Source organism: Miniopterus schreibersii (genome assembly GCF_964146895.1).
Source record: "Miniopterus schreibersii genome assembly, chromosome: 5".
Taxonomy (NCBI): domain Eukaryota; kingdom Metazoa; phylum Chordata; class Mammalia; order Chiroptera; family Miniopteridae; genus Miniopterus; species Miniopterus schreibersii.
This window is the reverse complement of record NC_138106.1, coordinates 8,121,022-8,148,544: the sequence shown is the minus strand read 5'-3', so window position 1 is coordinate 8,148,544 and position 27,523 is coordinate 8,121,022. Positions and strand designations below refer to the sequence as shown.

The 27,523-nt window shown below is 54.2% G+C and overlaps 1 protein-coding gene across 1 annotated transcript; it reads left to right on the top strand.

The window, feature by feature from the left end:
- Positions 1 to 673: 673 nt before the first annotated feature.
- ITGB2 (integrin subunit beta 2) lies at positions 674 to 27,316 on the top strand. Its single transcript, XM_081138274.1, has 16 exons — positions 674 to 803; positions 12,852 to 12,912; positions 13,177 to 13,265; positions 13,787 to 13,967; positions 14,209 to 14,379; positions 15,056 to 15,297; positions 16,280 to 16,435; positions 18,238 to 18,333; positions 20,545 to 20,634; positions 21,770 to 21,910; positions 23,167 to 23,354; positions 23,493 to 23,737; positions 23,903 to 24,122; positions 24,490 to 24,719; positions 26,433 to 26,599; positions 26,815 to 27,316. The coding sequence occupies exons 2-16, from the start codon at positions 12,855 to 12,857 to the stop codon at positions 26,875 to 26,877; spliced, it is 2,337 nt and encodes a 778-aa protein (XP_080994400.1). The 5' UTR covers positions 674 to 803; positions 12,852 to 12,854; the 3' UTR covers positions 26,878 to 27,316.
- The last annotated feature ends 207 nt before the right edge of the window (positions 27,317 to 27,523 follow it).

The following is a 27,523-nucleotide window of genomic DNA, read 5'->3' as shown; positions in this document are numbered from 1 at the left end:
CTCCTCCGCCCCTAGGGCAAGCAGAGTCTCTTAGTCTGGGTCCCCTCTCTGGGATCTGGCTCTTATCTTCTGTTGTCTGAGTATCTCCTCTTCTCTGTTCACTCTTCTTTCCCCTGGACTCCTGTCATCACACGGATGTCGGGCATCCACGGGACAGAGGGATGTGCCTTCCTCTTCCCATCTCCTTGTGCCCCTGAGCTAATTCCTCACCCTCTCTGATTCGGTCTCCAGCCTTTGTCTTTCTGCTCTTTGATTTGTGTAAATTTTTTTATTTCCATGAACAAGTGTTCGTCCCCAACATCCATTTGCTTCTTTTCTGACAGGTGTAGTCTCCCCTCCGGGTGCTCAGTCTGCAGGCCAAGCCCCTCTCCTGGGTACTCCCTCTGTGGTCCCCTATACCCTTCAGGGCCACAGTCACCGAATCTGCATGTGGCTGAGTCCCTCAGTGCCACCACAGGCCTCTCTTCCCAGTAGTTACACCTTTCCTTCCCTCTGCTTCTCGCATAACCTGCACAATGAGTGGTGCATCCCATCCTCTAACTTATGAGGGTGCTCCTGGGAGCCTGTGCAGAGCAGAGGGGCTGGCGTTTCATGGGCCACATGTGATGTAATCATCCACATGTAACTACTTCCTCCCTATTTATTGCTGCTTAGAACAGGAAGCATTGTGCCTTTACCATCCAGGTCTCTGCTGGCCAGTGTCCTCCCAGCTGTGCCACAGAGCCAGCCTGGTAAAGAGCAGGCAGAAGCCACTGCCAGCCCAGCCGGACACCCCTGCCACAGTCTCCAGGACATCAAGCCGGGTGAGTGGACAGAGCTTATGTGTCCAGGCTGGTCTTTCTAACGGGGAACAGTGTGCCCTGTGGCTCTTCCCTGGAGAGTGGCTGGAGCCTTTCCCAAGGGAAGCAGCCCCAGTTGGCCCAGCCCCGGAGGGGGTCCTGGTGGCCTTGGTCCCCGTGGCCTGCCCTGGGATCATCCACTCCAGGCCTCCTTTTACTGAGGTCCAATGAGGGGCTGTGGGAACGCTGCGCCCACCACAGCGCTACACGGACTGATGGGAGCGGCTGTAGCTGAACAGAACAGGACTCGGCATGGTGGGAGGAACGGCACAGACCCCAGTCCTCGGCATCTGGGTCTAGGGTCTTCCAACAGCCACAGATACTTGCCGAGCCCCCTAAATTAGGGCCATGAGGCTGGCAGAGCCAGAAGGAGGCGAGGGGGGCGCGCAGGCAAGACCCTCCTGGCTGGTCACTGCGGCAGCGGGCAAGGCTGGGCTGTGTGGAGGACAGTGGGGCCCCCCCAGCTGTGCCTTCCTCTTCCTGCCTGGGGCCCCCTCCTCTCCTCGCGCCCCCAGAGCTGCCTGCGCTGCTCTGTCCCCGCAGAGTCTGTGTACGCGCCTGAGTGTGAGTGTGTATGTTTGGCGTGTGTGTATATGAGGAGTACGTGAATTTGTGGTGTGAGTGGGGCTGTGAGGGTGTGTGTGTAACCATGGATGTACGGGGAGGGGGATGTGGGGATGTGTCAGTGTGTATTGTATGAGTGTGTGTGTGTGTAACTATGTGTGAGGTGTGTGTGTATACATGGCTCATTTTCTGTCACTTCTTTTGGATTCTTGAGGTTTCACAAGCTCAGGCCTGAGGATGTGAAAGTGCTGGGTGACAGTGAGTTTGGGGATACAGGAATTAGGCGTGTGACTAAACCAGTCTCCTGGCGGCCTTTCCCAAGGTCCCCTGGGAGTGGGGGGATTGAAGCCTGGGGTCCACTGAGACCCACCACACAATGCTAGTGTGTGTGTGCACATGCGCATGAGTGTTGGGATCCCCACTGCTGTCCCCAGCGGGTCTCCCTGTCCCTGAGGTCTCCACCTTTGAGGGCATCTGGGACCATGGGATGGAGGAGAAGGGGCTGCCATGACAGGGAGGGGAGAGCAAATCCTCCCCTGGCCGAGGGCACAGGTCTTTGTGCATAGTGAGGAGGCCGGATGCTGGGCGACTAGCAGAGAGGAGATGCTGAGAAGCTTCAGGAGGTCACTGAGTGCCCCAGCTGTTCTGTAATGCAAGGGCCCCCACCCCACCCAGCGTCTGCACTCGGCCACTTCAGAATCCAGGACTAGTGTCCCCAGAGCTTTGAGGGAGTCCCTTTCCCTCATGGTCCTGGCATGGGGATGGCTGAGCCCACACCTGAGCAGGGCCACAGGGACTTACTCTGTGGATGCCTGATCTCCAGGTGACCTGGGACAAGTGACCAAGGGCTAGGCTGGCCCAGGCCATTCGGAGTTTCTGTGAGGTTAAGTTCCAGATCTCGGATGTGTCAGGGGCATGTTACTGACGCTCAGGCACACAACATTTCTTTTTTTAGCCAGTGAGCAAATTGATGAGCAATTGGGAGAGGCGCCTGTGGACAAGCGTGGGCAGAGGGCACTCGGGGCTGCCCCAGTACTTTGCCTGACGGAGGATATCAAGGAACTTCCCAAGGGGCCAGCTGGGCAGCCAGACACCTCTTTACTGACCTGGGGTGTCTCTACTGAAATCTGGGTAGGTTTCCCTGCCCTATAATTGTCATCTTGTCCCATGCACAGTAGGCCGGGAGCATGGGACAGTCATTACCTGGAGATTTTGTGGGGGAAGGAGAGGCAGCCCAGTGCCTTGCCAAAGTTTTACAGAAGAGGCACCCACTGTCCAAGGGATGGGAGGGGCCGGTCTGCACCCTGTCCCACCCAAGAAGAGTGTGACATGAGCAGGCTGCTTGGCCTCCCATCTGTGAAATGGGAGGGCTGCGCTGAGTCAGCCTGTAGTTTAAATTCCAATTGACTCTATAATCAAATGTGGAATTCACACCTCGCTTCCCCAGCGGTGCAGATGTGGCGATACATGGACAAGAGGTGTCTGTGTCCAGAGGGGTCCCGTAGGTTCAGCTCAGGCCCAGGACAAGCTCCACAGAGAACAGGGCTGCAGACGGGCACTTGCCTATGGAAGGGGCACCACCAAGCTTGTGGTGCCAGGGGACTCGAGACCCCGCCAGCTCACATCTGGAGGCTCACCTGTCACTTTGTGAGTGGCCCACAGTCCTGCTTGAGGCCACGTCATGGGCAGCTGGCTCCATTTTGCAGATGAGGACACTGCCTGCAAGGGGTTGATAACACTTGTGTTCACCCAGAGAGTAGGGGGCTGGCCATGCTGAGAACCCTCACTTCAGGGGCTTCTCTGCCCAGCGCTGGGCAATCTTTTGGTGATGTCTGGGTGACATCCCCCAGGCAGACCTGGTTGGGGTGCTCATTGTCTGTTTCCTTTGCACAAACTGGACCTAAAATGAGATGATGAATTTGTCATCATCTCTCCCCGACCCTGCCTGTGACTGCACAGCTGGGACCCTGTTCGAGGGCATTTGCCTAAACGCCCTATAAAAGGGAAGCAGAAGCTGGGCAGGGGCGGAGCCCCTAAGTCTCAGTGGGTCCTGTGATTTTGAGACCCCACTGGCTTGTACAATGCAGGCCACCTACCACCTGCACTGGCTGTGGGCTTTCTCTCTACATGTGGGCTTCCCACAAAGTTGTACTTGTAGGATTCTGCATTCAGCGATGGCAGCTGGGCCAGAAGGTGAGAGGAGTGCTATTCTGTGCTTGGAAGGACAGAAAAGAGCCCTCCAGCACCTTTTCTCAGGACTGGACAGGCTATGGGTGGAGTGGGAGTCCTTGACAGGCCTAGTGGTTTCTAGTCGCTTCCACCATTGGCAAGTGGGTGTCTTGGTGACATGACGCAGGTCTTCCTGCTTTGGCCCAAGGCTCCCTCCTCTGAAAGCTGAAGGTGTCCAGGCCACTCACCCTCCCAGCAGCCAAGTAGCAAAGCCCAGGGGAGCTAGGGGACAGGCAGACCCCAGCTTCTGTGTGAGCCCCTTGCATGGGTCTTTGCTCAGCCCAGAGTCCACAGAGCCTAGATCTGAGAAGGGCGTCATGTAGAATCATCATCTCAGCTCTGGTGATACCACAGCCCACAGCTCTGATTAGGGGGGAAGAGGAACAGGTTCAGAAGTACCCTCGTGGCCTCCAGAACCCACGGAGCAGGAAACCACGGTGCAGCTGGCCCACCTCAACTCTGAGCTTGTTAAAAACGCCTCTAGCAATTTTCCCTGAACCTGGACATATATCCCGGGGTCTGTAGCTATTTCTCCAGAGAAATAGCACCAATAGGACATGTGTGTGTGTGTGTGTGTGTGTGTGTGTGTACAGAGAGAGATTTATTTTGAGGAATTGGCTCATGCAATTGTGGGACCTAGCAAGTCAAAACTCTACAGGGCAGGCCAGAAACCCAGGAAAGAGTTGATGTTGCAACTCAAGTTGGAAAGCCAGCTGGAGGCAAAATTCCCTCTTCCTCCAGAGACTTCAGTCTTCTTAAGGCCTTCAACTGATTATGTGAGGCCCACCCACGCTAAGGAGGGCAATCTGCTTTACTCCAGGTCCACTAATTCAAAGTTAATCTTATGTAAGAAATACCTTCTCAGCAACATCTAGACCAGAGTTTGAACAAATATCTGGGTACTGTGGCCCAGCCAAGTTCATATATGAATTTCACCATCATAACATCCTTGGTTCTCTTTAACAAGGGAGGAAACTGAGGCTCAGGGGGCTGAAATGGCCTGTACACAGTCACTCAGCTGCTGAGTATAGGTTTGAGAGTGCCAACCCTAAGGCCAGGCTGATGTGGCTATGTAGCTTGGGGAAGGGACTGACCCTCTTGAAGCCATTGAGTGAAATGGGGAGCAGGCACAGTTTCCCCCTGGTAGATAGGGGTGAATTGAGGCCAAGCATGCAGAGTGTAGCCAAGAGAGTGGTGCTGTGGGCAATGCCCAGGCTTGTTCCTATGGGACCCACAGTCCTGAGTGGCTATGTAGGCAAGAGCTACAGCCCACTGACAGAGGCTCCCTTGAGGACTGGCCGTGTCTGCTGTGATCCCCATCCCTGCATGCCAGGCCTCCCACAGCCACTGCCCTTCACCCAGGAGGTGTCATAGGGTGAGTCACAGCCTCTTTTCCTTTAGCAGGTGTGGGGTTGGGGTGGGGTTTGGGTCCTTTGAGTACTCAGATCCAGCCAGTCTGAGATGCAGAGACCTCCATGTCCACATGGTGTGATTCCACTGCACTGGAAGCTTCTGGAGAGAGGGTCACCTGGGAGTGTTGTGCCCTGGGCTGCAGCTAGAAGTAGTCCTGTTATTGGTATAAGGGAAGTTTTTGGGGTGCCATGAGGAAAAGAATTTCCTGATGCCCCCATGAGAGGATGGGGTTTCTTGGAAAGTTTTATTGATATGTAAAATGAAGGGGGCTCCCCTCCAAGGTCCCATCTCTATCCATCTCTCGATGGAAAAAGTCCAATCATGTCTTCAGCCAGGACAGAATTAAGGCCACTGCCCAGAGTTTCTGCTCCATATGAAAGTCCAGTCCAGGCCAGCATCTGGCCACCTTAGCTTGTGTTCCCCGCTGCAGTCCATTGTGTGTGGGGTCTGCATGGCCATGTGGCTGCTCAAAGCCACATGGCTATGGAAAGAGAACAGGTGAGCGCACAGGCGAGTGTGGGTCATGGCGTGAGAGAGAGCAAAGAGAGGGAACTCTTTGGAGGTTTTAACTTTCCCAGATTTCACGCACTTCTGGTGGGGTCCACCCCCTAGCCAATCCGTTGTTCCCCAGGCTAGAGTGACAGGCAGGCACTTCCCCTGCGGCACCTTGACTCCTACAGCCCATGCGTCTCTCTGCCCCCAGCAATCCAGCACCTGATGGAGGACAGGAGGGGTGTTAATCCCCTTAAAAGAACAATGCTGTGTGAAGCTGTAGCTTCCTGGTGAAGCTTCCCAGGTGACCAAGCCCACAATATCTGACTTCCCTTTGCTTTCTTTCCTTCATTAATATTAACTAGCTAATTACAATAACAGTCTGAGGAATTGCCTGGTGGCTGAGGAGCTAAGGCAGGGCCTGAGGCCAGCTTCATTGACGGCCAGACCTCACCAAGCCAGGGCTCCTGCCTGGGAGGAGCCATGGGGACAACAGGCCACCCTGGTAGCTCTATGACCACCTGGGAGCACCCTGAGCATGGGGCCCGGGTTCTCTCCCAGTGCTTCTGGGGCTGGGAGCACTTGCAGGGTCAGTCCTTGGGAGCAGTGTTTCCAATTCATTTGAGATAGTACGGATATGGCTGTGTTTCGGCTTTTGGAGAGCAAAAGCTTTTGAGTGTGATGGAAAGTCAGTGGGAGTATGGGGGTGGGGTGCTGCGAGGTCTCCGCAGAGGTCAGAATTCCAGAATCTGGAAGGCAGTGCTGGAGAAGAAACCAGCAAGCATTGCTGAATGAATGAATGAGGGAGTGAGCGAATGAATGAACCATCTACGACCATGTGTTCCAGCAGGGAGGGCCCTGACATCAGCTGTCTCAGTTCTTCCCAGCACCATGGAGTAACCATCCTCAGAAATAGCAGTGGGGACAGAAACTTCAGGACAATTTCTCAGCCACCACAGAGTTTGGATGTTCTTAGACGAAAGAATATTTTAAAAATCGTTATATGTGTTGATTGTAGAAAGTTTGGAAAATACAGACAGAAATTATGAAGAAAATTGAAAATACTCATAAGCCTGGTCGGGCATGGCTCAGCAGTTAAGCATTGACCTAGGATCTGGGAGGTCGCGGTTCGATTCCCAGTCAGGCACATGCCCGGGTTGTGGGCTCGATCCCCAGGCAGGGGCGTGCAGGAGGCAGCCGGTCATCATTGATGTTTCTCTCTCTCTCTCTCCTGCTCTCCCTTCCTCTCTCTGAAATCAATAAAGATATATTTTAAAAAGAAAGAAAGAAAATACTTATAATTGCACCACCCAGAGAGAAACCTAGACAGTTCCTGTGAATTTACTTCTACTGGCTTCCCACAGTCACTCTTTACCATGAAAATGGAGTAATTCACACATTCTAACTGCGGTGCAGGTTCCACTGGGTGGGTGTTAGAAATGCTAATCACATTTGCCAGACCAGAGATCGCATTACTTTGCCTGCTGTACCTGACCACTAGGCAGGGGACTTTCAAACGTTTCCTGGCCAGTTGCATTTCTTCCTCTGTGAAATATCTGTCAGGCCCAAGCTTTTTCTACGGGGTATTTGCCTTTTTGTTATTAATTTCTAAAATCTCCTTGGAGAGGAAGATTACATTCACTTTTTTTTTTTGTTTTATCGTCACCCGAAGATATGTGGGGGGTTTTTAAATTGATTTTAGAGAGAAAGGAAGAGAGCGAGAAACATCGATCGGTTGCCTCCCCCACGAACCCCAACTGGAGATCAAACCCACAGCCTTTTGGTGTTCGGGACGAAGCGCCAACCAACTGAGCCACCCCGTCAGGGCACCATCGCCTTTTGCACTAGATAGTAATTGAATATTTTCATCCATTCAATTTTTTTATGTACCAATTTGTTGTTTTAGAGTCATCTCCTTGACCTTTTTTCCCTTAGGTTGTATGCTTAGGCTCTCTTACTGTAAGATACACATTCATCTATTTCTTTTATCATTTTATTTCCTGAAACTGAATTAACATGCCCGTGGCGTGAGGGGCCCCGAGTGAGCGTGTCCCTGACAGTCAGCCGGGCTCAGGGTGTGGGGTGTGGGGCGAGCAAGCCAGCTTCGGGGGGCCGTGTGTTCCTGGCTCAGCGCCTGCCGAGGCCCGCTCTTCCCTTGCGGGGCCACGCACCCAGGATCGCCCACGCTCCTTTCTTGAAGCTTCTTAGTGCATTTACTACCCAGTAAATACCACAACCCACCAGCCCGACTCTTCCTTTCAAAGCTCCTCCGCTATTGTCACACATTTCCCCTTCCAGATGACCCATTTTACTGCTTTTTCCCAGGGAATGGTTTTTCAATGTAATTTTCAATTTTTGCTTTTGCTTTGTTTTCTGATTCAGCAATTTCCATCTTTATCTGTGTTTCCTGCCTCCGTTCCAAAGCCTTTTTCTCACTTCTGGATCCTCCAGCCCTGGAAATGAACTTTCATTCCTTTATGTGTACAATTAGGGCATCTAGGGCACTGGCTTCATGCCCCCAAGGGGGACAGAGGGTACCATCGCCCTGCACAGAGGATATTTGCGTCACCTTCTTTTCTACAGTCTCTGTAAACATGTTTGATTTCCTCTTTGATTTAAGACAGCCGGGGCACTGCAACACACTTGCAAGAAAAACCACGCAGTACCTGACCATTTAGTCAGAGCCACTGACCTCTTCTCCCTTAGGTTGTCACACTGAAAAATGACAACAGCCAACACAACAATAGACTTTCATTGTGAATGAATCAAAATTACACCGATTTTTGTCAGATCGGCAAAAATCTATATTTTTTGATGTGGCGCAGAATTTTTGTAATTAGGTTATATGCGCCATGAGATGAAAAAGGTGGGAAATCACTGACTTGAGAGATAATCTGTAGTATTTTTAAATTTCTAATTAATGTGTGTGTGGGAGGGGAGGTCTCGTTTTGTTTTATTCCATTAGGTCAGAATCTGTGTTCCTGCAAATATCTGCTCTCCTATGTCACCAGTGGTGAAATTAATAGCTGTGACAATGTCCCCAGACACTTGGACAATGTCTTTGTGGGGCTGGAGTGTGGGAGACCTGTAGGCTGTGTCCTCCTCAGTCCTCGTGCCCTTTTTGTCCCCTGGATGAGTCTGGGCCTCCGAGGTACAGGGTGGTGTGTTCCTGCCCCCACTGGAATCCAGCTCTGTCCACTTTTCTTTCTCGTGTTTATATAAAGCAGATAAAATAGATCACATCCTGACACGCTGTCTTTGATTTTAAAAGGCTGAGGCCTTGCCCTGGCCTGTTCATCTCAGTGGTTAGAGCATGGGTCCTCGGACGGAAGGGTCCAGGGTTCGATTCCCGCCAAGGGCATCTACCTTGGTTGCAGGCTCTGTCCCGGGCGGGGAGGGAATGGGAGGTAACCGGTCACATGTCTCTCTCACATCGATGTTTTTTTTCCTCTCTCTCCCTCTTCCACTTTCTCTGAAAAACAATGGAAAAATACCCTTGGGTGGGGATTAAAACCAAACCAAACGAAACAAAACGGCCGAGGCCTCTTTTTCAGCTCCACTGTAGACAGTTGCTTTTTTACTCCATGAAACAGCCCTGACTCATCCACTCCTGGGTGAACAGGGACCCCTGCCTTCTCTTCCTTCCCACGCCCCTCCCCAGAACGTCATCGATGCTCACGACTCCCTGTCACTTGGTTTGGGGTCTCTTGTAAGCCAGCACTGAGGTGGGTTTATTCTCTGACCCCAAAGGGCAAGGGCAAGGGCAAGTTCTCATGCCAAGACCTGTTGGTCAGTGGGGTCCTGACAGCTCCAAGGGCCTCTCTGAGGGTTTGTACTTTGGCAAAACCTGTATTTTAGACTGGAAGCCTAAACCGGCACCAGCTTCTTATCCTGACGCAGACGCTGTGCCTCCCCCTTCTCGCACGAAGTTCTGTTTCTTTTCTAATATTTCCCTTTTCTTCTTTTACCAAATATGGTTATTTTTTCGTGTGCATGTGTGATTTGGAAGGAGTGTATTTTCTTCTAATGCTCCTTCTGCATCTCAGAGCCTGACTTTTCAGTGCGTTGTTTGTGGTGAGGTGGGACCCTTTGTAGCTGCATTCACTGCGTGTGGAGGGGAGGGCTCTGGGCCTGGGCTCTTGGGAAGCCAACTGGCAAAGGGGACTTGGGGACACCACTTCCTACAGCTCCCTCAATTGTGCCAGCTCTCCCCTAGTGGGCAGGGTCCAGGTCCTCACAGGCCGGTGGGGCCTGAGGTTTCTCAAACCGCCTAACTTAGGGTTTTGCACCTTGAGTCAGTGTGGGTCTCTTCCTAGATCCAGGGAGATTGTGGCCAGGGAGATTATGGGAGGGCACTCAGGCCTCTGGCAAAGGGTGCAGGGGGTTGCCCATGAGAGGACCACCTCTGGCATGACCTCTGCAGGCCTGGGCTCAGGTAGACCTGGCTGCAACCCTCACCCTTCCTCCCTCCTTGCCCTGCCCTCTCTCCTTAGCTCAGCCCTGGGCCTCCCACTAGCCTGCTCACTTTCCTGCCAGCTGCCTTTGCCAAGTCCAGGGCCCTCAGGTGCCAGGTGCTGAGGTTGCTCAACATACGATCACTATCCAGGCTTGTCCTCTCTGGAGCGGGGGGGTGGGGGGACAGGCCTACAAACCTCTCCCATCACGTAGAGAAAACTGAGGCAGAGTGAGCCGCTGAGGCAGGCCTGCCACCTAGGCTCTGAAACTGCACAGTGCTGACCTGGGGGCCAGCCTCCAGGACAACGCCCAGAGGAGAGCTTGGTTCTGTGAGTGCCCACAAGCCGGACTCAGGCAAGGCCCTGGGCCTTGAGGTCCAGTTCTGGCTGCCATGCATAGCCTGTGGCCCTGTGCCCCGAGGCCCAGTGAGGAGAGTCCTGTCCTAGCCCTGCTTACCCGCAGCTGAGAGGAGGCCTGACTCCTAAGCTCCGCAATCTTCCTCCTTCCCTCTGTCCACCCTCTGAGTTCCAGAGCCGCCATATGTCTAGGTGTCCTGCCCCCATTAACCTGTGGGGCACACGGGGCTGGGGTGGGACCATCCACAGTGGCCGCCAGGGCTGCAGGAAATGAGAAGTAACGCTGGGGGAGAGGGCAGCCCTCGCCCCCCCCCCCCCCCCGCCTGACTACCTGTGGTCAGGGTCAGGACCTTGCGGCCTGTGGTCCTGCCCTAACCAAGATGCACTGCCTCCCTCCCCAGTGGGAAGAAGTGCAGAGTGTAATCCTGCGCAGGTCCACATCCTGCTGCTGCTTGGGCCTCAGTTTCCCCATGTGAGGATCTGAGGAGTTTACAAGCTGGTTGTGGTAAATGTTTGGGGGTTCAGGTCTGTGGCCACAGGAAGGAGGACAGAACTGTGCTGACAGGTCCTGCCCCAGACCTGGGGGGATCTGTTCACCCTGCCAGACAGCAAGCATGGTTGGGGCGCTTGGGGGAGGGAACTCACCATCCTCTGCTTGGAGCCTCAGAAGTGGGGGTGCTATCCTGGGGTCGACTGGACCTTGCACCCTGGGGCAGTGCAGGTCAGCTGAGGGTTCAGTGGGCATACTTGGGGCACCAGTCCAGCTGCCAAACTTTGGGAGACCCAGATGAAGAACTGAGACCAGCCTTGGCCTGAGCCCCGTGCCCCATGATTGGGAGACCACAAATGGGGGACTGGAGTGAACGGAAGCTGCCTCTGCGGCTGCAGGAAGCCAGAGCGGGCCGGAGTTCTGCTTTCGGCTCATTCTGGAAGAATCAAGGGTTCTGTTTTGACATTTCTGGGTCCTGAGTATAATCTTGGTGGGGAGCAGAGAGCAAGGCCACATCCAAAAAGATAGGAACTTGCAGCAGGGTGGGACAGGAAAGGGGAAGGCAGGATCTACCCATGCTGTGCGCCCAGGGACCCAGAGCAGAGGCCACAGGCACCCAGAGCCTTACAGGCCCCATCAGGGACCACGCATTCCCCAGAACAGGCAGCTGGGCTCTGGGTTGGAGCCTCTGCCAGCCTGGGTAGACCCACGCTGACCTGGGACTCCGAAGCCACCCTGGAGGCTCACCATTAGGCAGTGTGTTGGGGTCAGGGTGCCCCAGAAATCTCAGGGGCCCGCTCTGGGGAGAGCAGCTGGCATTCAGGGTGAGTTGTATTGATCTTTGCTTCTGATAAAAAACGGCTTCTTCCTGCCTGCTACCTCCTGGTTGCTGGTTTCTTGGCACCTTCTCTTGCTTGGTGTCAGATCAAAGGTCACAGTCATCTGCAGTTCTCAGACCCGGAGGCCCACCCACCCAGGAAGCCCTGCCTCCCCTCCCCGGCTGCTCCGGAGGATCATAGCTGCTGTGCGCCCAGCCTGGGTCTCCAGTCCCCGAGGCGTCCCCTTTCTGGCCCCTGCCCAATGGGCTGTGGGTGAGCAGATCCTGCCTCTGCCTCCGAGAACCAGAACAGAACTAGAACACCAGGCCTCCAACCCTGCATCCACGATCGTGCCTCTGGGAGCAGCAGCAGTCAGTGACCACTGACTGAGCCACTTTACTAGATGCCCTGTCCATGCCTTATCTGGCACTGGGGTTAAGACAGCAGGCGTACATCAAGAAAAGTAATGGTCAGCTACAGCCAGTGCCTTGGACGGCAGGCAGTGGCTCTGCACAACCCTCCCTCAGTCCTTAGTGCAGGGGCACCCAAGGTGCTCAGGGATGGCTTCTCTTTCGGGTCCTGCTTCTGCCACCTGCCAGAGGCCTGGGTCGCCCAAGTCTCTGCTCCAAGCTCAGCGCTCAGTTGACTGAGGGCATAGGGAGAACGAAGGCCACCAATGGCCCTGCCCAGGGTGTGTGGCACCAAGGGTGTGTGGTAGGCATGTGTTTGTTTATGATGTGTGTGGTATATGCATACATGTGTGCATGTGCGTGGTATGTGGCTCACATGTGTGCGCGTGTGAGAACATGCACGTGATTGTGTGATGGGTATGTGGGGTTGTGTGTGCTGTGTGCTCATGTGTGTGCACTTGTGTGATATGTGCGTGGTGTGGATATGTGGGTGTGAATGTGTATGTGCAAGTGTACCATGCATGCTACTGGCACGAGGCCCCCTCTCTGCTCAACCTTGGAGGCCCAGTGGGCTCAGGGGTATGGGAGCCGCTTGGCAGGGCAGTCAGGGAGAAGGACCTATGCTGGCCTCACTGAGATGCTAAAGGCCTCCAGCTGCAGGGACAGGGCCTTCAGGGACAGGGCCTGCTGGCTCTGCATCTCCAGGCTAGTGTGGGAGGACTCCACGGGCAGTCGGCCCCAGACTCGGGTCTGAGGACCTGTCACCGAGACCCGTCCTTCCACAGGAAATGCTGCGACAGCACTCCCCGCTGCTCACCCTATGGGGTCTGCTCTCCCTCGGGTCTGGTGAGTTCCGTGGGACATTCCTGGTGGGGAATGATGGGGCCCATCCTCGAACCCTCCAGGAGGCCCAACCTTGGATTCTGGCGGACGCATGCCCCCTGGTCGATCCCATCCTTCCTGGTTCTCCTGCTAACGCTCCTTTTCACCCGCTGCCTGTGGGCTTGGTCATTCATTCACCCGGTCCATGATCGCAGCCCCTTGTGCCTGCCGGCTCTCCCCATGGGGTCAGCAGCCCCGCTCACAGAGCCTGTCTCATCTCTCCCCCAGTCCTCTCCCAGGAGTGCACCAAATACAAGGTCAGCACCTGCCGGGACTGCATCGAGTCAGGGCCCGGCTGCGCCTGGTGCCAGAAGCTGGTAAGAACCTCATTCCTGGCTGGTCCTTCCCACCTGCCCACCTCCAGGGCTGGACCCCCTTTCTCTGCTTCTGAAACTGTGGGCACCCAGGACTATCACCGGTCCCTTTCCTAGTGGGGCAGGAGCAGAACAAGGCACAGGATTGTCTGCTCTCAGAGAGACAGACAGACCTGACCCAGAGAGTGGGTCAGGCCGCCCAGAGAGTGAGGCTGTGCCGGGTCAGGACAGGCTCTGTGCTGGGCTGGAGAAGATAGTTCTCAAGTGGTGTCTGGTGCTGGAGGCAGTGGCAGAACTGCCGCCCCCAAACTCTGATGTGGTCTTGGAGCCTCATTTAAGGTGGTGTCTCCCTGGGGACTGGCCAGCACCTCACCTTGTCCCTGTATCATAAGGATGCTTATCTTGAGAGCCGAAGCAAATGAGGAGGGTCAGCCTCCTCAAGTGACCCTGAAGGCCAGCCTCGCACAACTCCCACAGTGTGGGCCCCCCATATTTCTCTTCCCCCTTCCCGACTCCCCTCCTAGAACTTCCCAGGGCAAGGAGAGCCCGACTCCGTTCGCTGTGACACAAGGGCACAGCTGCTCTCTAAGGGCTGCGCAGCCGACGACATCATGGACCCCAGAAGTTTCGCTGAGACCAAGGAGGACCATGAGGGGGGCCAAAAGCAGCTATTCCCACAGAAAGTGACACTCTACCTGAGACCTGGTAGGCTTGGTTCCGACTGGGGTTTTACAGCTAGTGTCTCTTAGCCCCGTGTTCTCTGTTCTTTGTAGAAAGGAGGAAAAAACCATTCTAGTGTTTTCTGGAAAACACTATCCTATTCCCCTCTCAGAAGGCCTGGCAGAGGAAAGGCTTTGATAAGTCCTGCAGCCAGCAACCTGAGTACCGTTTAAACCAGCTTTGCCCAAACTGACTTGCCTCCCACTCTCTCCCGGGTCTGCGGCAGGTCAGGAGGCTGCGTTCAACGTGACCTTCCGGCGCGCCAAGGGCTACCCCATCGACTTGTACTACCTGATGGACCTGTCCTACTCCATGCTTGATGACCTCATCAATGTCAAGAAGCTGGGGGGTGACCTACTCCGGGCCCTCAACGAAATCACCGAGTCTGGCCGCATTGGTGAGGTCAACCCACTGAGTCCTGCCCTGAATCTCGGCTGGCCTTGCTGCCCACACACCTCCCCACACCCACACCTGAGGGACAGGGCACTGGGGGCTTCACACAGTGTCCCTGTTTGCGCCCTCACCGTGGCTATACCAGGGGCCTGGCTCTCTGATACCGTCCAGCCCCTCCGCTCCCTCTCCTCTCCCCTTCCTTCTCCTTTGGTTTGTTCTTTGATATGTTTAAAAGACAATAGTCCTACAGTGCTAGTTATTAAAAAATTAAAGGTCACAAAAGTTTATGGACTGCAGAGTAATCACACCGTTAATGAAATAATCACAGCGAACGTGCACAGCCGAGGGCCTCGGCGCTCGACAGGCAGGGACTCATTCACAGCGTGCAGGTCTTGGACACGTGTGTAAGGGAAAGGACCATCCCACTCTCATCTCTGCCTCCCTCTGAGCAAAGTCTCTACGTGTGGGGACACACACGCTCACACATGTACCTAACTACACATGTGCACACACTTGGACACGTACCTGTGCTCACACACCCCATGGGTGATCTCACTTTCCCCCTGTCCTCACCAGGTAGGGAAACTGAGGCTCCACCCTTGTCCCCAGGCTTGTGGCCCTGCCCTCCCCCCACCTGGTGCCATCTCCCCCTCCCCCACTAACCCCTGGCTGCCCCTCAGGCTTCGGATCCTTCGTGGACAAGACGGTGCTCCCCTTCGTCAACACACACCCCGAGAAGCTAAGGAACCCGTGCCCCAAAAAAGAGAAGGAGTGCCAGGCCCCGTTTGCCTTCAGGCACGTGCTGAAGCTCACAGACAACTCCAACCAGTTCCAGACAGAGGTCGGGAAGCAGCTGATTTCTGGGAACCTGGATGCCCCTGAGGGAGGGCTAGATGCCATGATGCAGGTCGCAGCGTGCCCGGTAAGGCCCAGTCCCCGTGCTGTCCCTTGATCTCCCCCATGGGGACCTCAACCCCACAGCCACCTTCACCTTAAACACCCTTAGGGGTCCCTCCAGTCACCCAGAGATGTCACTACCAGTTTGTGATGCAGGCATAGCTTCTGAAGCCTAAATATGAGCAAAGGATCTTGTAAAGCAAGACCACTGAGCAGCCAGATCCTGGCGGTCCCCGGAGCAGAATACCGCCCCCCCACTTCCTTCCCCCTCCAGAAATAAGGGGCGTCCTCAGAGACTCCCTCATGTCACCTGGCTTAGGCGGCCCCTCCCCCAGGGGCCTCCCCTGCCCCTGGCTGCCCCCTCACCCACGGGTCCTGCCTGGTCTGTCTACCCACTGGGTTTATGACGTAAATGGTAGAACACCATCGACCCCGTGTTTTTAACCACTCAGCCCTGACCCTTTGCAAACTGGCTTCCAGTCCTCCAGCTTCCCTGCAGGTCCTTCTGCAGTGCTGTCCTTGCGTCACAGACACACGCTTCACTTTTGTGTGATGTCACAGTGATGACACTCAGGTTGCTAACGTGCCTCTCATCCCCCGTTTCGGAGACCTTTGGGTTCTTTGCTCTTTGTGTCTGCAGTTTTTATGTTGTGACACACATTTCTATGAGTATTTTCTTTTCCTCTTTGGGAATACATAGTTCCTTAGGATTTAGTCCCAGGTCTGCACAGATTGGGCCTCAGAGGACGTATGTGTTTTCATATAAACATGCATCTCACTTCCCCTCAGTGTCCCGCTGAATGGGCATTTGGGAACTTGTCACCATAAAGATGTACCTCCAGCCCCAGGCACTGGAGTCTGAACCAGACATGGGAACACGAGTCGAAAAGCTGGTCCCAGCCTGGGTCCTGTCTCTGGGTCCTCCTGCCTGGAAAATTTGTCACCTCTCCTCTGTGAGGGCCCCATGGAGGAAACTGAAGCAGGTAACTTCACCTTCTCCTTCTCAGGAGGAAATTGGCTGGCGTAACGTCACAAGGCTGCTGGTGTTCGCCACCGACGATGGCTTCCACATTGCAGGCGATGGGAAGCTGGGAGCCATTCTGACCCCCAACGATGGCCACTGCCACTTGGAGGACAACATGTACAAAAGAAGCAATGAGTTTGTGAGTGCCCTCTCCACGGAGTCATTGTTGGGGGAGGACACAGCACAAGGGACTGGGGAGGAAACACTGGGCCCAAGGGGGAAATCCAGGGGTGTCTAGTTCTGTCCAGGGGGACCGGAGGCCAGGGTTACTCCAGCCTGGCTGAGAGAGCACATCTGGGGATTCAAAGGGGTGGGAAGGGGCCCTCTGTCCAGGTGAAGAAGCTTTAATGGCAGCATGGAGAGGTCAGACATTCTCCACTTAAGGATGCAGCCACCGGCCTGAACCACCACCTTTCACCTGGCCTGCTGTGAAATGATGCTCTGCACCCTGAAATCATAAACTCTGGGCAATGCAAAGCACTTCAGAGGTGGCACAACTCAGGGGATCTCAGCCTGGAGCCCATAGACTGGTGCATAGATTTCAAGGGTCCCGACTTGGACAGGAAAAATGTGCCACCTGAGGTTCTTGTGAACCTCTGGGTAAAACAGAGAATGTCCCTCATTTATGAAAACAAGGTGCCCCATGTTGGGGCAGTGTGTGAGGTTCTGCTCCTGACAGAAGTCAGAGGAATTTCCCCGCGCCTCACAAGTATAGATACCCCAAAATTATGTTCACGCTCATCTCTACTTTGCATGTCAGGGAGTGGTGACTCGCCGCTAGGTTTCTTCTTCAGTGCACTGATCAAAAGCATGTCACAACTTTAGCATTTTCTTGTCAACTGATGGTTGTTGGTGCCAATTCAATGCCAATGGAAATCACCAAGTACAAACAGCTTAATCATGATAAAGCATGACTATGAGGTTGCCCTGGGGTGAGGCCCTCAGCCCTGGTGTTGCAGCTCAGCCCTTATCTGGCTTGATAGCTCTGGTCTGCTCCAGTCTGCAGAGAAGGCTCTGCTCCGGCCTTAACAGCTCTAGACAGAGAAGCACACTCCTTGGTGGAACAGCTAGAGGGGAGCTGACTTAGGGAGAAGTCCCTGCCCTTTGTTCTCATGCAAATGAGGGTTCCAAATCCTCACAGCTTGATTGGTCCAAAAAGCACTATCCTGATTGGTCAGAATGGAGTTGCTCTGATTGGTCAGTGAAGATGCTGATGGGGATCTAACTGCAGAGTCCATTGGACCTGGAAAGTCTCAGTCCTGTTAGTTGGAATACAGCTCCAGGAGCTTCTTTTTTTTTTTTTTAATATATCTTTATTGATTTCAGAGAGAGGAAAGGAGAGGGAGAGAGGGAGAGAGAGAAATATCAATGATGAGAGAGTCATTGATCAGCTGCCTCCTGTACGCCCCCAACTGGGAATCGAGCCCGCAACCCGGGCATGTGCCCTGACCGGGAATCAAACCCTGATCGCCTGGATCCTAGGTCGACGCTCAACCGCTGAGCCACGCCCAGCCAGGCTCCAGGAGCTTCTCTGTAAGGCCTGCCTCAGGTGTCAGGAGCAGTGCAGGCAGGATTTCCATGCAAGAGGCAGGCAGCTTAGTGCAGGCTTCTCCCTCAAGTGTGTCTTGCATGAGGGGCCCCTGTTCAGAAATGGCTTCTAGGTTCTGTTTTAAATTTGAGCCAGTACAGCAAGAGCCCTTCTTGCTAGTTATCTTTCTGCTCAGGGTCAGCATTCTTAACTGTGTTTTATTATAACTTGTTTCCCCATAATCCTGTTATTTTACACACTTGTCAACATCATTCGGAAGGGCTCCGTGGACCACATGTGGAAGGGCTCAGCCTCTGGGCCCCAAGCAGTCTCTCCTGCTGGGCGGTATGGGTGGTCAGTCTGGACAGCTTATCCTGGCCTTGGGGCTGTCTGACTGGGCATCTTCTCTCCAGGACTACCCATCGGTGGGCCAGCTGGCGCACAAACTAGCCGAAAACAACATCCAGCCCATCTTTGCTGTAACCAAGAAAATGGTGCAAACCTATGAGGTAAGTGGACTCGAGATCTTGAGCAATAGGGTGGGACATGGCTATTTCAGTGTCACCACAGGCTGGGTTCTGCTTCTGGGCCTGCCATGGCTTTAGGGAAGTGAGTGCTGCTGTTGGGGAGTTTGAGGCCTCTTTCTACAATGTGACATTTCTGTGTGGATGAAAGAGGACTGTTTCCCTTGAAATTTAGTATATTTGTGGCTTATGTCTTGCCATTGGTTCTGAGGTTTTCATTTTTGCTACAACATAGCAAGTGCTTTGGATCAGCAGATCCAGTTCATTTTAGGGAGACTCTCTTGTTTTGTATCCACATACATGGTATGTAAGTGTTTTCATGAAGGATAGGATATATCAGGAAAGTTCACAAACCTACACATGTGGCTTGGTGGACTCCACAGGGAAGCACACCCGCGTTACCAGCAGACCCTGGGCCCCCACCAGCGCCCCCCACCCCAGGAACCTACATGTTTACACACTGAGACCACTTCCTTCTCTGCCTCAGGAACCCTGGTCCTTGCTGATTTTACTGAATTAGTTCTTACTACGTTCTTTAGTAACATTGAACTCTTGCGAGGGATCGTCTCCTGTTCCTCGAGCAGCTTCTCTTTTGGTCACCGTTGTGTGTGTTTGGTGTGTTTCCATCAGCCAATGTTTAGCAGGGGGGTGCCTCTCGCTCTGATGGGCATGAGACTTTATTGGCCCCTCACCGACCCTAAGCCCTGTTCAACATTCTGCTGCCGCAGGTGAGCCTGCTGTGGCCTCTGCTCATGAGGCATGGGGTGCTTGATTGTGGCCAACAGTGACATCAGTAGTTCCTGCTCTCACCTTTCCTGGACTCTAAGGGAAGACCTTGTGGGGCACACAGAAAACTGGGAGCTGACCAAGCCACAGGGACAGTGGCTTAACTCCCTTCCAGCTGTTGGCTGGTTGCAGCTGGTTCAAAGGCCGCCCACAGTAGCTGCATGAACGCCACCAGGTCAGGACCTTCCAGCCACCATGTTGACTGTATTATAAGACATGACGGTCCCCTTCTCACCAAATTGTAGCAGGTCCCAGTAATTTACTCTTAGCAGCAAGTGTTGTGTTCCAAAAGACAGATGGAAGCTAACAGGGTGGAAGCTGAGACAGGAGACTTGAACCCCAAACTCTGCCTTCCCAGTAGCATAAAAAAGGCCCCGGGTAGTTCACAAGCCTTTCTGAGCCTGTTCCCTGACTCCAATTCACAATGTGCCTGAGAAAAGAGTGTCAAGGAGACCAATAGTTTGAAAGAACTGTGTACACTGGACCCTCCTATTGTTCCTGCACCAAGTCTCCACACGGTGGAGAGGACAGGACATGGAAGAGCCTGGGTTTCCCAAGCCACAGCGGAGACCCACAGCTGGAGTGGAGGGAGTGGGTGGTGGAGGGCAGAAGGGGTTGGTGACTAGGCTGTAACAGTCCTCATAAGCTCCATGGAGGCAATGGGACTCCATTCTGGGGACTCACAGAAAGGCTTTAAGTTAAGAAATTGACCCAACCATCAATTCTATAAGATAAAGTGTTGGAGCAATTGTCCATGAATGATGGTGTGACCCTTGAACCAGGCTAAGGCATGTGTGGGGGAGGAGGGGACCAAAGGTTCCCATGAGCCTGGCCCCAGGCCTGTCAACATTATAGGTGCTTGGGCCTGTTACCCCATGGGCATAGCTGACCCAGCTGACCCTGGCCTGCCAGAGTCGATTATCACATGCTTTCTAACATGATCATTATTAAAATTGAATTACGTCAACTCATTGAAATGCTCCAAACTCACCCCTTCCTGATGCTTTGGCATATTTCTGATAACCTATGCCCTGGTTGTTTGTGCTGATCATATCTGCATGGTGGGAACACTATTTAACTGTGGCAAGGCACATCTCTCCACAGCTGTGTTCAGTGATATCAGTAGTGTGAAATTGACCCAGGTGGAGTATTTACACCAAGGAAACTGGCGATCGCTACAACACGGGGTTTTTCCCTTGAGAGCCCGATGTTAACAATTTATCAGCACACCACTAACCATGCACTGTCTTAACTAAATACTGTAAGAAATTGGAGGGGGGAGGGTAGTATAGTCTGAAACATTGTACAGGAAAGAAGGAACCCTCTGGAGTGTTACGAACCAGTGGATGCTGAGGTTTTCCATGGCCCCAGGGTTCCACCTGTGACCCACCTGCTCTTCTTGCCTGACAGAAGCTCACTGAGATTATCCCTAAATCGGCAGTTGGGGAGCTGTCAGAAGACTCCAGCAACGTGGTCCAGCTCATTAAGAATGCCTACAATGTGAGTCCTGGGGTGCTTTGCTGGGGGGCCAGACACTCAGCACAGATGCCACCACCCTGCAGGTCAACAAAAGGGTGATCTGGAGAGGATTGCAGTGTATGGGCCACCCTACTGCCTTGTGGACAAACTGACCCTGGGCTTCCCACAGGGCAGCTATGTCCTCTCTTGTTGATGGCAGGGTAAGTGCTATGTCAGACCTTCACCAGTGCTTTCTCTGAAACATGAGCCCCAGGCCTTCTTCTTGGCCAAAGGTCCTGATATCCCACCAAGCCAAGCCCGCTGGGAGCACCCAATAAACTCTGAAGCCATTGAATTTAGTTAGAGCTCCTTTGAGGAGGCTCTGATGGCTCCTTATATGCTCTTGGAGCCCTATACCCTCAAAACGGGCTCTCCTGAACTCCAGCCGCTGGCTGTGGATGTTCTGTCTTTTCTGGAATGGTGCCATCATCATTGGTTCATTCACCATCTCTCTGCCTCGCCCCCCCCCCCCCATCTTCCTTTGTATCTCTTTCTCTGGCCTCTCCCTGTTTGTCTCTGACTATCTATCTGTCTCACTCTCTCTGTCTCTGTCTCTCATGCACTTTAAACAGTTTTCTAGCCCAGCCGGCGTGGCTCAGCAGTTGAGCGTCTACCTAGGATCCAGGAGATCGGGGTTCGATTCCCGGTCAGGGCACATGCCCGGGTTGCGGGCTCAATCAATGACTCTCTCATCATTGATGTTTCTATCTCTCTCTCTCCCTCTCCTTTCCTCTCTCTGAAATCAATAAAGATATATTTTTTTAAAAAATAAATAAATAAAAATTAAAAAATAAACAGTTTTCCAGCTCCTACCTGTGCCAGGCACTGGGGTTTCAGTGGTGAGTGGGATGGCCAAGCGCCCATTCTCCTGGGGTTGTTGTGATGTTTCCATGTTGGTCCCCTCACTGGCCTGTCTTGAGGGCAGGGCCGTGGCTTTGGTAACCCCAATACCTGCTGCACGGGACACAGGACAAAGCACCTACCCAGCTCTCAGTGCGCCTGTGGGCAGAGGGAGGGGCATGAGAAACGAACAGGGAGGTGTGCGAAGCCATCGCCTGGGAAGGCCTGGGGATAGCAGAACGATCCTCCCTAATCAGCAGCCGCTCTTTGCCCACAGAAACTCTCCTCCAGAGTCTTTCTGGATCACAACACCCTTCCCGACACCCTGAAAGTCACCTACGACTCCTTCTGCAGTAATGGAGTATCACAGGTGAACCAGCCCAAAGGGGACTGCGACGGTGTCCAGATCAGCGTTCCGGTGAGATTCCATCCCAGCATTCTCCCAGTGACAGCTAGGAGGAGGTGCACCCAGGCAGATGGAAAGCTCAGGGACAAGTCTGGGGCAAAAGCCAAGGTCCACCAGAGGTCCAGTTCCCTTCCTTTAAAATCCCCTCTGAGGCAAAATGGTACATGTGTAAGTTTATGTCTTACTTGTTAAGGGGGAGCAGGTGCTGTACTTCACATCACCTTGGCACAGAGCATCTTATCAACACCAAAGGTGCCCCTAGTGTAGCCCTAATGACCGCGAGGTCCGCAGTGCCCCCTGGGAGCAGACACTGGAACAGGGCGTTCCCTCGGAGAAGGGCATTCTTTCCACACACTACACATCTGGGTTGGTTTTCCTGATTTATTTTTTTGTATGTTTTTTGAATACACATTAAAGCATGGGCCAGGCAGATGATTAGAAACGAACACTGACTTATTTCTCTAATATTTTAAAGTTATCGTGACCATAACAATTAAATTTTTTTCTTTCACTGGCTGTGAACTAATAATGTTCAGCAAAATACCTGCTTGCATTGCTTTTTTATATATGACGTTAGAATTGCTTCAAATATGTTAATTACTAAATGTTACATGTGAATTTTTACCAAAATCCATCTTGTGGTTGGCCGATTGCTTCATATACATACATTCTTTCTGAGATTTCTGCTCTATATTTGGAAATTCATTGAAATTGATTTGGGGGTGCCTTACTCTTCACAAGCTGGCGCCCCCTGAAGCTCAGTGCTGGTGGCCACCTCCAATGTGCCTGTGGCTGGCAGGGACTCTGCTCTGTCCCACCCCGTCCTCTCAAACATGATCTTGACCCTTTATCCAGGGTGGGAACAATTCCACATTCAGAACTTAGGACCTCCTGTGGGATTCGGGCACCTCAGTGTGCTGGGCTTAGGGACAAAGTACATGTCTCTTAAAAAGTTATTTGAAAGTCCTTTTGAATGCTTGTGTGATAGAAAGTATTCTAAAAACCGTCCCCCCAGCCCAAGACCCAGCCAGAGATGGCGGGTCGGGGAGCACCGTGGGCCTGCTACCACCACGTTCCAGCATCTCAACCTTTTCTCATCTCGAGTCCCAAGTTCCAGAGGCGCCCCCAATGTTCTGTGTACTTCCCCTGACCCAACCTCCATCAACTCCCTCCTGGCACCCCTAAGAGGCCTGCATCCTTCATGCCTGGAAGCAGGGTCCTGATCCTGGTGTCCTGACCTCTCCTGATCCCTGTTGTTTCCCACACAGGTCACCTTTCAGGTGAAGGTCACAGCCACAGAGTGCATCCAGGAGCAGTCATTTGTCATCCGGGCACTGGGCTTCACGGACACGGTGACCGTGAGGGTACTTCCCCAGTGTGAGTGCAAGTGCAGGGACAGGAGCCAGGACCAAAGCCTCTGTAATAACAAGGGCTCTGTGGAGTGCGGCATCTGTAGGTGAGCCCCCCCCGGGTCCCCCCTCTGGCTCCCCCGGGGCCCCCCTCTGGCTCCCCCGGGGCCCCCCTCTCCCCCTCCCCCGCAGGAGCCACACAGCAGCCTGGAGAAGGAGCCTGAGTCGTGTCCCTGTTGTTCCAGGTGCGACGCTGGCTACATAGGGAAGGCCTGCGAGTGCCAGACGCAGGGCCGGAGCAGCCAGGACCTGGAAGGGAGCTGCCGCAAAGACAACAGCTCCATCATCTGCTCGGGGCTGGGCGACTGCATCTGCGGGCAGTGCGTGTGCCACACGAGCGACGTGCCCAACAAGAAGATCTTTGGGCAGTTCTGCGAGTGTGACAACGTCAACTGCGAGCGCTACAATGGCAAAATCTGTGGGGGCACTGGTGAGTTCTCAGGGATCAGGGTGTCAGACGGAGCGGGTGGCGGGGACAGACTGACGGACGCCCACCCAGGAGCAGGTCCTGGGTCTGGGCCCTGGTGCATGGAAGGCCATGTTGGGGGGTCTGGGTCTGGGCGGGGGTGACGCTGGTGGCTCTGCTGTCTCCCAGATCGTGGGGAATGCCGCTGCGGCAAGTGCCTCTGCAAACCCGGCTATGAGGGCTCGGCCTGCCAGTGCCACAAGTCCACCGATGGCTGCCGGAACCTGCAGGGGTCTGTCTGCAGCGGCCGTGGCCGGTGCCTCTGCAACGTGTGTCAGTGTGACGTAGGCTACCAGCTGCCCTTCTGTGAGGAGTGCCCAGGCTGCCTGTCGCCCTGCAGCCAGCACATGTGAGTGCTCCCCCCACCCAGACCGGTGCGCATGCGAGCCCCCAGCAGAAACCCACCGCCTGGCTGCCCTCTTCCAGCCTTCTGCACACCTGCTGCTGGCCTTCAGCTCCAGGGTCGCAGTCCATCTGGGACCACATCTTTCAGGCCTCAGGCCCCAGGGGCTCTGCCTACCTCACTCCCCACCTCCTTCCCCAGCCACACAGGCCACGCAGGCACCAGCATCCGCCCCAGGGACTCAGGACCGACACCACCAGGGCCCTGGTGCCCAGACGCCTCCACTCTCTCATAATATTGCACACCCTTGCACATGCTCTCACACCATTTGACTCCCTGTTGCACACGTGCTTACGCAGTGGTTCTTGCACAGCTCCTGTGCCGAGTGCCTGAAATTCGACAAGGGCCCCTTCATGAAGACCTGCAGTATGGAGTGTCAGAACCTGAAACTGCTGAGCGAGCCCCCCGAGCCGGGTCGGTATAGGAATCCCAAACTGACGCGGAAATGCAGGGAGCGAGACTCGGAGGGCTGCTGGGTGACCTACACCATGTGGCAGGTGGATGGGAAGGACAAACATGACATCTACGTGGATGAGATTCGAGGTGAGGCCCTGCCAGGGGGGATATGGGTGCCAGAACTCTGGCCGTGGGGCCTCTGGCGATGGCGAGGCTGCTGCGATGGCGAGGCCCTCTCGCTGTGGGAAGGCAGGACTGGCGGGGTCTGGTGAGCATCCTGGATTGTGGTCCTCCCGCCCCAGACCCTCGCCCCATCTCTGAACTCACCTACTGGTGCATGATGGGCATGGATGGCCTGTACCCTTGGCTCAAGGGGACAGGAGGCCACTGGAGGAAAACATGGCCTGAGCTGGTGTCACCCACGGACACTGACCGAGACCTGGAACCCCGTATCCCAGAGCTGGTCCAGGGACAGCTATGTGGTCTGTGGACAATTTGTGTGCTCAGAGCTCGGCCCTGGAGTGGAGGTCCAGGCGCCCCAGGAGCCCAGGCACCTTGTTTCCCAAGTGCTTCCCTATTGTCCACTTGTTCAGCTTCGGGTCTGTACCAGGCCCAATAATGGTGAAGGACATCAAGACACCAACCCTGTCATACAGGTTTCATGTGCCAAGGGGGTGGGAGCCCCTCGGCCAACACCTCAGAACACTAGCACCAAGGCTGGGGGTGGGGGTGGGCGCAGCTGGGGACCAAGGTGCAAAGAGCATGTCAGTTGGTGCTTCCCGAGGTGAGAAGTGAGAAGGTCTCTTGGAGGACCTGTTGCCGCTCAGCGTAGAGGATGAGTGTCCAGACATGGGGGACAGAGGGTGTGCAGGCAGAGGCACTGGGTGCCTGTCATTCGAGGGCCCTGTGAGTTCTGGGAGGCATCCGGCTCTCTTTCTAAACATAGTAGTGAGCCCTTAGTAGAATTTCAGAAGACTGAGGGACACATCTAAACTGTGTTTTCAAAAGCCAGACGCAGACCCATGGGGGGTCGGGGGAACAGAGGACTTCGAGGGGCCAGGTGGACACAGACCTGTAGGGGCTTCCTGAGGTCCAGGTGCTGGAGTTTGGAGGTAGTCAGCGTGGGTTGGGCTGGGTCATGGGGGTACTGAGGACAGAGGGAACTGCCCATAGATGGAACATGGGGACTTATCAGGAGGAACTGGGGGACAGGTGCAGGATCCACAGGCGATCCACAGGCCATGACAGGCGGTGGGGTTAGGTTAATTTCAAGGCAGTACATTGGGTGACAATGACAAAGTATGTGTGGGGTTCTGGGACTCATGGTAAACAGACCTCCATGGGATAGTTTAAGGCTTTAGGCAAGCAGCATGGGGAGCCCACAAACTCTCAGCACCCTCACCCCTTTCCCGCTCAGAGAGGCTGAGGGGACACAGGGTTGGGATGCCCGGCTGCTCGCATGACCGCATGTGGGCCAGCAGTGCACCGTGGCCCTTGCAGGACTGTGACCTGCTCTCAGCCCCTTTCCCTACAACGAGAGCCCTCTGTGTGGCCTGGAGAGCACAGCCTGTTCACAGCTGGTGTCCCACCCATGCTCTGCCCTGGTTAGCTGGTAACCTGGGCCCCTCTTCTTTGTAAACTAGAGTCCTCAAAGTTTCATTTGGAACTGCATGGCCTGGGCTTGTCCCAGCCCCCACCCTGACCCAGACTGGGGGCTGGGTCAGGTTTGCTCCGCTGCCGGTGGCTATAAGCTCTGTCCACCTGAGCACTGTGCAGTGACCTGGAATGGGGGCAGGCACAGGGCCTGGTAGCTGGGGAGGGCCTGACAGTCGGTATGCATGTGCTTCTTCCTCACCTTAGAGTGTCCAAAAGGTCCCAACGTAGCCGCCATCGTGGGGGGCACTGTGGCAGGAGTCGTGCTGATCGGTGTCCTCCTGCTGGTCATCTGGAAAGCTCTGACCCACCTGAATGACCTCCGGGAGTACAAGCGCTTCGAGAAGGAGAAACTCAAGTCTCAGTGGAACAATGTGAGTGGCCATCCCAGGGGCCCTGAGGCAGCTGGTCCCACATGGAAGGTCTCACATAGGTCTGAGACCCTCACACATGCTACCCCTGACGCACCCCATTCTCAGAGCTGCTGAGCTCAAGTCCTGCCAATGGAACTAGAACCAGGAGGAAGGTCACCCCGCTCTGAGCTTCTCCCTCCCCTGTGCTCACAAGTCTCATTTGCTTTTCTCACCAGGATAACCCCCTTTTCAAGAGCGCCACAACGACAGTCATGAACCCCAAGTTTGCTGAGAGTTAGGGGCACTTGGAGAAGATAAGGTCATCTGAACCAAACAGATGGAATCACCCCCAGACGACGTCTCCTCCATCAGGCCAACCATGACCCTGCTCCCTGGACGTGGCTTACAACGCCTGACAATTTCATCTGTTAACTGAAAACCCACTGTTATTTTCTGCCCTCAAAATGACAGATATGGCCAGGTGATTGTGTGGACTCCTCAGGAGACACGGTTCCCCCTCTGACACATACAATCTTCTGACAGAGACTTGCAAAAGGGAATCCTGGAGTCTTATGAACTTAGATATGTGTTTTCTTGTATAAAAATGAGGATGGCAGTCTGATGAAAGATGGTAAAATATATTTATATTTGCACTTACCAGGTTATAAAATTACATCCATTGATTACACTGCTCCCTAATCGTGTGTAGAAAACATTAATAAACTTTCCTAGAGTCTCTCCATGGGAGCTTACTCTGCAGGATATGTCCTCCCTCCCCCACCCTGCTCTCAACACACTTAAAGAGTTCCAGCCGACTTCAGTCCTTGGCCCAGGGCTCGACTCTCTTGTCTCCTTCCTCGCCTGCTGGCCATCCATACAAGGCCTCTCTTGGTCCCAGTCCCTGCCCCACACATAAGCAGCTTTCAGAAGACGTGGGGTAGCCCC

Excerpts from the sequence above, each read along its gene's own strand:
- ITGB2 (XM_081138274.1), top strand. The coding sequence starts at position 12,855 with ATGCTGCGACAGCACTCCCCGCTGCTCACCCTATGGGGTCTGCTCTCC. Across the intron at positions 15,298-16,279 it reads TGCAGGTCGCAGCGTGCCCG|GAGGAAATTGGCTGGCGTAA; the intron begins GTAAGGCCCAGT and ends TCTCCTTCTCAG. Across the intron at positions 20,635-21,769 it reads TCATTAAGAATGCCTACAAT|AAACTCTCCTCCAGAGTCTT; the intron begins GTGAGTCCTGGG and ends CTTTGCCCACAG.